General features: G+C 37.5%; 2 protein-coding genes across 2 annotated transcripts in view; both read left to right on the top strand.

The window, feature by feature from the left end:
• Positions 1–9,589, top strand: part of tmem8b (transmembrane protein 8B) — a 1,109,927-nt gene that overhangs the window by 121,054 nt on the left and 979,284 nt on the right. The window lies entirely within an intron of this gene.
• LOC119413847 (rho guanine nucleotide exchange factor 28) overlaps positions 1–9,589 on the top strand; it is a 47,813-nt gene that overhangs the window by 2,477 nt on the left and 35,747 nt on the right. Inside the window, exons 2-7 of the mRNA XM_037680913.1 lie at positions 2,618–2,759; positions 3,839–3,948; positions 4,777–4,963; positions 7,726–7,909; positions 8,900–9,101; positions 9,207–9,282. Of these exons, the coding sequence (XP_037536841.1) occupies positions 2,618–2,759; positions 3,839–3,948; positions 4,777–4,963; positions 7,726–7,909; positions 8,900–9,101; positions 9,207–9,282 (901 nt within the window). The remainder of the gene's footprint in view (positions 1–2,617; positions 2,760–3,838; positions 3,949–4,776; positions 4,964–7,725; positions 7,910–8,899; positions 9,102–9,206; positions 9,283–9,589) is intronic.

Raw genomic sequence — 9,589 nt, 5'->3', positions numbered from 1 at the left:
CCATCTATACCTGGACAGGGCTCCATGTCCATCTATACCTGGACAGGACTCCATGTCCATCTATACCTGGACAGGGCTCCATGTCCATCTATACCTGGACAGGGCTCCATGTCCATCTATACCTGGACAGGGCTCCATGTCCATCTATACATGGACAGGGCTCCATGTCCATCTATACCTGGACAGGGCTCCCTTTTCATGCCCTCACTCATCTTGCTGAGAATCAGTCAAGGTGGAAGTTGTTGGTAAATGGTGTTTATATTTCCCCCATGGCAAAATGCAGAAACATTGATGCAGATTATTGTACCAATATTATACAAATATAACATAGGACATATAATGCTGTGTAAAATGAACACTTTATCTGATTTTGTTGATTAACGTTGCAACAGTTTTCATTTACAGATCCAAATCACAGCTCAGTGTAAGTGTAGTCAGATTCTCATTGAGCACGGCTGATTTTTCAAAGTTTCAGATAATCCCCCCCCCCCCCCCCCCCACACACACACACACAATCTGGTGTTTTCCAATGAGGTCCTGGAGGTTGTGTTTTTTACTTGATTGCACCCATAGAGATGAATGCAGACAGAATTGCTCTCAGTCGTTATCTAAGACAGAGAAAAATAGCTTCTCAAATTAATGGATAAAAATTAGGTCAGCTGTCCAGCAGAGTTAAAAAACTCTCGAGAGAAATGAGCAGGAAAGTAGAAAACTCAAATCTGAACCATCCAACACTGATCGGTGCTCGTTTATATCCAGCATATTTTTTACATCTTGTTTTTTTTTCCTTTCAGCTTGTCTTTTATTGTCCGAGTCAGTTGTTTGGTCTGTTTCCAAGCATAACCCACATGTGTCTCATGTCTTGTGTCCTCAGTATTCTCGTCTATTTAGGCCATTTTAGGTGGACAAATTGACGTCTTATTCTTCGTGACTGTTGGAGTGTGGCAAACATGGAAAATGGGCTCATGACCTTAGAGAGAAATTTAGCTTTTAAACTGAGAGACAGAAAGTAAAATGTGTAGTTTACAGTAAAGATGCATAAATACACATCGGAGCAATTTAATCCTATTTAAAAACATATTAAGCAACTTATATGATAAGTCCAGAAGTATGTAAAAGTGACTAATTATTGTAAATAAAAGAGAAGACGGTGAAATCATTTATTTGCGTGGATAACAAATGTTTGTGTTCCATGGAAACTAAGACAGAATTGTAAATTTGTTGTTGTAAAACTAGCAAAAAAAATCTGCACAACATAAAACAACCACAGCATGTTTTAAACTGGTACAGTCTGAGTAATCACAGCATCACAGAGTAACAAAACGTCCATCTGGTGCAACTTCGCCACTGGTTTTAAATCCTGTTTGGATTTCTGCATCACGTGTGCTACACAACCATTCCATTTTCCTTTTTTCTTTTTGTTATTAGAAGATGAGGATAAAACTGTTGCTTGTTTTCAAATTATAACCAGAGTTTGTTCGTGTAAGAATAAAGTGCTGCTGTGCTACAGAAGGTTCACCTGCTTCAGTTTACCATTTGTGACTGAAAAAGCAAGCTGGATTTTCATGTTGACGCATAAAAAAACTTAATGAAACCGACAATTATTCATTTATTTATTTCTAAAGTGAGGTACAAACAAGTGGGGAGTGGTGGCACAGAGGTTAGAGAAGGCGAGCCTATAATGGGGAGGTCGCTGGTTTGAATCCGCTGACTATTATATCAGAAATGTGGGTGGGAAAGGTAAATTACTTGTACCTTCCTTCATCCTCATCTTCCCCACTGTGGGCCCCTAGCTGCTCCCCAGGCGCCTTAGATGGCAGCTCCACATGTGTGATGGGAAAAATGTGGAGAGTGAATTTCATTGTGGATTAACAGAGAATTAAAAAAAAAAAAAAAAAAAAAAAACGATAATTGCAGATGAGATTTTACTCTGTAATGTGACACAATAATAAAAAAAACAAGGGTAAAGAGTGTCCATGCTCAAATCTAACAAGGTCCTCTGGACGGATTCTTCTTTGTAGAAACGTTTCGTCTTTTATCCAAAAGATTTCTTCAGCCCGAGACCCTGCAGCAAACTTCGTTTTATAAATAGCACCTTATCATAGTGGATCAACCACTTTACTGCTGACAGTCAGAACTAGCTATTCACGTGTAAAAAGGAGGACGCCGGGTAAAAGAGTTTTGCTCTTTCACATTTGAGAAAATGTTAGTATTGAAAGTTAGAAATTAGACAAGGCCACTTAGACTCTTGATATTTTGACGTCTTAACTGAACAAATTTGAATTGCATATTTTCTTTATAATATATTAAGTTGTCATGGTAAAAGTATAAAAACAGGTTTCTTTCTATTGCCTCAGATGAAAAGTTACAAATGTTCTGGCTCGTTGGGATCAGGGCAGGTCTTTGTACGAAACACGCTGAGGGATTCCAGTTTTATTGAGGGGGGATATTTCACTGTACCCCCGAGGAATGCTGTCAGGGGATTTGGTGTACTTGACAGAAATTAAAAAGACCACGTCAGCCTAAAGTCTAAACGTAAATGAGCCTATAAACCTATAAAAAAATATACAGTTTTGGGTTATTCATCATCTTCCTTTTTTATTTTCTATTATCTCAGGGTGAGGCGAAGGTATTTGCACTACTGGAGGGCTTGGACTCAGTGCCAGAAGATGTTGAGGTGTTTGTAGTTTTGGAAGGATCCACACTGGTCCATGTAACCAGGGCTCAGAATGATGTCATGCTCTGCTTCATCGTACCTGGTATGTCCATGTGCAAATACGCCGTTTTATTATCTGTGTGTTTTCATGTACTTTTGAGTGTTTTGCTTTGGCAATCCAAGGATTTATTACTGTCTGTGATATATTATTACACTGGAAATATCTGAGTCTAGAACACACACAGTCACCCTCATAGAGGTCTTGAAGGTCAGTCTTATCTTGATGGGAAAAAGCTCCATGAATAAAATGTTAACATGGTTGAGCCTTTGTGCAGAATTAAATGGGTTTCCAATAATTTTATTTCAGTGGGTTTCCTAGAAGAGATTTACATTTATTGGGTATATTCTGCTTGACTGTATAAACTGAATGGTTGCCTTAAAAACTGAATCTTGGAAGAGGAACGCATAAGTAGAATCAGTTACCGATGCTGTACATAAAATAAACATAAAAATTGTTTTTTTAAATTGTGTTTTTTTAGTCAAGGTTCAAGGTTCTAACTGTATATTGTCATTCACATCACATGCGGTACGAGGTGGAACACAATTGTGTACTCAAGGTCCCATTTACACCCAAAAATAGCAAAAATTTAAAGTATAAAAAAAACCAGTATACAAGGATCTAAGATATACACTAAATAATTATGTAATATAAAATAGTGTATTAAACAGCAGCCTGAACATGAGTCTGCTGTGAGAAGATGGGTGTGAATATAGCAGCTTTAAAGCAATAAATCAGCAGCATGGATAATCAGCAGCACATATAAAGTAACATATCACCAATTAAAGTGGCATTACAGTGATTTTTTTCTGGGTAGAGATTCATGAGTCTAACAGTCTCAGGGTAGAAGCTGTTCCTCAGTCTAGTGGTTCTACACTTTATGCTCCTCAACCTCCTGCCCGAGGGGAGTGGGGCAAAAAGTGTGTGTGCTGGGTGAGTGGGGTCCTTCATGATGCAGATGGCCCTCGCCCTGCATTTGGAGGTGTAGATGTACTCCAGCAGTCTTCTGTGCAGCTTTCACCACTTTCTGCAGAACTTTATCTTTATTATGTCATTGAGTATTTTTACTTATCACACAGATAAAGTATGTTTTGAGTAAAATCTTGCCTTTGCTCTTTCTTCAGGCCATAATTTGGCTGAGGAGGTGTCTGTTCAGGCCTACATGTGCTCTGAAACTACACCTCTCACCTGGGTAGGTGGGGCTTTATTAGAGTATGTGCAAGATGATGCTCAGGTAAGGAAGACAAACCTCTTTATTGCTCTATTTATTTACATATAGTTGCGTATCTTTTTTTAATATAAAATAAATTAGTTCTTCTGTGGATACAATTTAACCAAACTTTAATGTTCTGGAAGATAACAATTAGGTTTTCAAAAATCTTAAAGAATTAAGCTAAGTTAAACAGATTAATTACAAATGGGTAGAAGAAACTTTTATCAAGTGAGATTTTGAAGGATGTGATTAAAGTATGTGTTTTAGCGCAATAGAAATATACATATAAACAAAATAAATGGCATTCTCTGTTAAAATGGCAGTGTGAATGCTGAGTCTTTATTTACTTTGCTGAAATGTGAATATTTGAAACCGAGTAGTTGAACTTGAACTTGAATCTAAAAGTAGCAAAAGATAGGCTGAATGTATCAAAAGCTTAGTTAGAAGCTGAAATTAGCAAAAGGCTAGGAAAAAAGAAGAATAGCAAAAGAAGGCAAAGAAAGAACACAGATCACGTTGATTTCATAGAACAATGTTTCTGAACGAATCTTTGCATATAAAGTTAAATATTTTGCTAAGTATAAAAGTTACAAAAACAAAACGTCACATCACTAATCTGAACGAGCTAAACATTTTGACATATGAATGGCTAAAGTAGTGCTGTAGTAGAAGTGGTTATATTTCAAAAGATGTACGGAAAAATAAAAAACAAGAAAACAATAGTGAGAGCTGAATCAGCATTCCCAGTATTATCAGTGGACAATGGTGCCTAAACAAACAGTTTGTTTTTTTTTAATTGCCTTTTATTAGTTACTGATTCTATATTTTCTGTGACTGGTTCATCCTCAGGATCTTGCAGAGTACATCATAGTACATGGACATTGTCTGAGCTCCACAGATCACCAGCAGCTCAGCAGTCTCTTCAGCCTGGGACAGGAGAGCTCTCGCTGGGCCATGGACCATAAAGTGGCTCTGGCCATGGCCAACCTGGATATTCCTCCAAAGTGGAACATTCTTGGCAGCAGTTGTGGAGACGGTGAGACCCGGACTGTCCTACTTTACAAAGTACATTCCAGTGTGTGCCCACATGCTGAAATTCTTGAATGTTTGCCTGCATAAAAGGAGCATGAACTCAGCTGTGCAAAGCTGAGAGGTTGCATTTTATTTTATTTTTTTACAAATATCTGGACAATCCAACCTCTCAAGTGTTGGAAACCTGAAGGCAGCGCTGTGCATGGATGGTGAACTCTTCAACTCTGCTGTCCTCCACACCATCCTACACCATCATTCCCCATTTTCTGTGCTCTAAGGGCTGAAATCGGAAGTGAACATGGTCACATGTGTGCTTCTGTCAACTTCATCAAAGTCAATTAGGCAGCACATAATGCGGTTAATAGAGCCTTTCCATCTGGAAGTAACCTCAGGCTCATCCTAATAAATCTGAGGTTAAATCTGTGTGTGTGTGTGTGTGTGTGTGTATAAGGTTTCAGTCTGTGCAGACCTCCATGTTTACTAGATGCCACCATCTGTTTATGTGATTCCAGTGTTTGTGTAAGGCCACCCACATAAACTAGATTTTAGCAGTAATATAGTTATGGTAGTTTGTTTGATTGCAGCGTACGTCTCCCTCTCAGTGTCTGCTGTTTGTTGGTAACGATGCTGGTGATGTCACTTTAATGTTGGAATTTTATTCACCTCAACTATAAATCCCTGACTTTTAACAGATATCATTTAGTTGCAATGCATTAAGTGTTTTTTAAGCATTGGAAAAACGGACTAAAATATGCTTCAGTCAAAAAGTTTTAAGTGCTCCTATAAAACACTTTACCCAATTAGGTTGAAAATAGATTTATTTATTTTTTAAGTGGCATATTTCAGCACATTTAGATTTTTATTTTGGTTTTGGTTTTACGCCTTGTAACTGACATCACAAAAATCTAGTTAAAATAGCTTTATCAATTAGGTGAATGTACTTCTTTATAGTGTTGTGTTCAAGACCACCTAACCTGAGACCCAAGTCAAAACCAAGACCAGAGTGTACCGAGACAAGACCAAAACTTTCAGGGTCCAAGACCAAGTCAAGACCAAGACCTCAAATAAAATAAATAAAATATAAAATTTTATTATAATTTTTTTTTTATAAAAGTTACATACTGCAACTTTAAGTTTGCTTTTGAATGAATACATCAGCTTTTATAATTTTTCAAAGCTACATAACAAAGAAATCAGACATTCAGTGGCCTAACTTCATGTGATTCAACAATAAAAGTACACAACTTAAATTGGAAGCAGTTTCATCACATGCCAAGCCTTAAAAAACTGCAGTGGCAAAACAATCTTCACAAGTCCCAACTCAAGACCAAGGATAACCATATAGTTGCATTAGTTACAAATATATTATTTGTGATTTAAATAGCCACAATTATTAACTGATGACATGGCAGACATCTTCTCCCGCGCCCAGACAATCACTTCTCATTTTCTTGGAGTGACCAGTGTTGCCAGATAGTCGAGGTTTTCCAGCTCAAAAATCTGTTAAAAACAGCCATATCAGACAAAAATCTGCCCAATAAATGTATTGTTATATTATATTTACTGTTTGAACATGAATGTACATCAGTACAAGCCAAGGTAATTTAACAATATGTGGCAAAATGCAACAATCCAACAAAAATCTTCCCAGAGTTCCCAGCAAAATCAGAATGAAAACCGCCCAATTGGCAGTAAATCGCCCAATCTGGTGACAGCGGTAACAAAAACATGTATTTAGCAATGAGTCACGTTATCATTTGGATTTGAATCAGTACAGTTTGCATCCAATAAAAACAAAGATGTTAACAAATAAACTGGACAATATTTTGGCAATTTAGTGATATTTCCACAGTTGTGGTCTTGATTGGTCTTGAAATAAAATCCCGAGTCCTCAATGTCCGAGACCAAGACAAGACCGAGACCAAATGCGGTCGAGTCAGAGACAAGACCGAGACCATCAAAAAGTGGTACTACAACACTATCTTTTTGTATATTTATGAATCATTATTGCTTGCTTGCAAATGCAATAGTGTTTTAATTTGTTGTCTGAATCATTAGCTGAACCTTTACAACTGATTAACCTTTTGGAGGAAGCACCATCCAAGATGGCCACCACAGTCAACGGACCTTAAAACAAAAAAAGGACTTTTCCTCAACCAGTTCTATATTGAGCTATAATTAGTTGCTAGTCATTCAGAATGCATACTCCACCAACAGATCATGTAGGATCATCATATGACATTGTGAATAATGTTATTTTCAAAGTTTGACTTAAAACAGTTATAACTCTGTGATTTCTCAACATAAAAGGATCTTTGTCTAAAATGCCGACATGAAAGGAGGCAGGCGATATAACTTAAATGTTAAATATGATTCGTCCTATTGGAAGTGCAAATAAAGGTTGAAAAAAAATTCACATCATTCCCACCAAACCGTCTCTCTGCTTTTAATGTCTGGCATTTAATGTGCTAAAGAATAATAACAAATTTATGAATTTTCTCAAATAAATAATGTTTAAGTTTATTTATATTTAACAAAATATAGGTTAACTGAAAACGGGCAGAGGGTCTTTGTAAAGCAAAGTGATTTAAGGCTACACAATAAAAAGACCAGATTTCTTGAATTTCATTTTCATTTTTTTCCCCATTCAGTCATAGGCATTTTTTTTTGTATTAATAATTTTACTCTCATATTTCTTGCAGCATCTATCTCTTTTCTGTCACACATTGAGCTCAAACAATGTTGTGTATGTTATCTTCTGTCCAGAACACAGTCCCAGAGAGTCTCCGCTCCACCTGGCTGTAAGATGGGGTCTGTATCGGCTTGCAGAGCTTTTGCTTTGCCAGCCGGGGGGGCTGATGGCCATCAATCTGCCAAACGAAGATGGAGTCACGCCTCTGCAGCTAGCACAGGCCACAGGCAACTCTGAGCTCCTGGAGCTGCTCACACAGTAAGATGTTACTGTGTTGTTCACACTGCGTTTATGACGAATGTTAAAGATATCTGTGTTTTGCTAAACAAAGCTTGTTGTTTTGGGGATTTTGTCGTACACAGCACAGGAAAGGCCATATACCAATACAAAAAAAAAAGAAAGAAAAAGTTAAATTTTTAGTTGACTTTCACCACATAAATGCTAAAAAACTACACCTTTTGCTTGTCTTTTAAGCACATGTGCATGCTTCAGAAACAAGCCCCTGTAGCACACTGCAGTGTTTTTTTCAGCAATTTGTCCAAAAATGTCAACAAATGTCATAATTCTTTAGAAAAGTTAAGCTTTGGCCTGAGAGTTTGATTTCCTATCTTTCACAAGAAATTCTGTTGAGTGATTTAAATTCTTTGTACATTTCTGATGTCTGCTTATTAAAATGCTTTATTTATTTCCATATATTTGGGTTGGTGCATGTTTGCCTTTTTTTAAATTTGCTGTTGTATTTCCTAATTTTTCTTAATTTTATCATGATATGTGGTTTTGTTGAACCCAGGGTGCAGACGTACATGGAGAACTCAAGGATAAAATAAGAAAATTATTTATTAAACCAGAAAACAAAAGGCTGACGAGGCAGCAGAAACTTACATGAAATTCAGGATCAGGGAGACATGAAGGAAACCAGAGCATGAACACCTTGGGAGGACAATCCGCGGACAGGGAAGAAACAAACTGACACAGAACTTATAGAGGACACAAATGAGACATGACGGACACATGGGGTTAATTTGAGACAGGTGAGACAGGAGCTGACAGCAAGGAGGGAAAACACAGGGGAGAGCAGGAAACACAAGGATCTGAAAATCTAAACATGAAACACAAATAACACACAGATTCTCACAATTTTCCTAATTTCTAATATTCAGATCTAAGACTGGACTTTTCCTTTTTTGTTTTTGAATGTATTTTTTTGGCAGATGTGCTAAATAAACTAAATAAATATTTGCATTACAGTCCACCCAACCCCCTAGCCACGCCTCCAGCAGGTCTTTCCCAGGTGTGGGCAGATCAGTCCCGCTTGCTGAGGTTTTGCCACGACACGGGGAACCTGACTCTGACCATCCGACAGAACCTGAGATGGAGCTCAGAGGACAGCCGGCATGCAGACATCCTGCTGCTCAGAGACAGACTCCGGGATGAGAACTTCCTTGGAGGGGTAAGGAGGAGGAAAATGCAGAGCCATCATTCTTGGAGGGTGTTCATTCATTTGTGTTTATTTATTTTTTTATTGTATTTTTTTTTTATATTGTTGTATTTACAGATTAAAGCACTAAAAAGGGAACATGTGGAGACCATTTTAGAACAGGAAGAACCTGTGGATGATCCTGCAGACAGCGGTAACACACACGTCCTAATCTGTTTGTTTTACCCAACACAAGAAGGCTGAAACTAGGGAAATAAAATATCATATTATAATAATCTAAAAAGATTAGGCAAATGTTTTTCTCTGTTTTACTTAAAACTTTGTCCTCTGGGAGGTGCTAGAGGTCTGAGGACTTCAGTGATTCACCTCCTGCACATAATTTAATTTTAGATATTTTATTCAGCTGCTTTAGCTCTTACTAGTTGAGAGCTAAAAGCCCAAGCTGACATTGTTACTATATATTACTAGGTACATGTATTCCCTGTGTGTGTGTGTGTATA

Source organism: Nematolebias whitei, chromosome 8 (genome assembly GCF_014905685.2).
Source record: "Nematolebias whitei isolate Nwh7 chromosome 8, NemWhi1, whole genome shotgun sequence".
NCBI lineage: Eukaryota > Metazoa > Chordata > Actinopteri > Cyprinodontiformes > Rivulidae > Nematolebias > Nematolebias whitei.
Note: the sequence above shows the minus strand (reverse complement) of the source record. Positions and strands in the feature narration are given on the sequence as shown.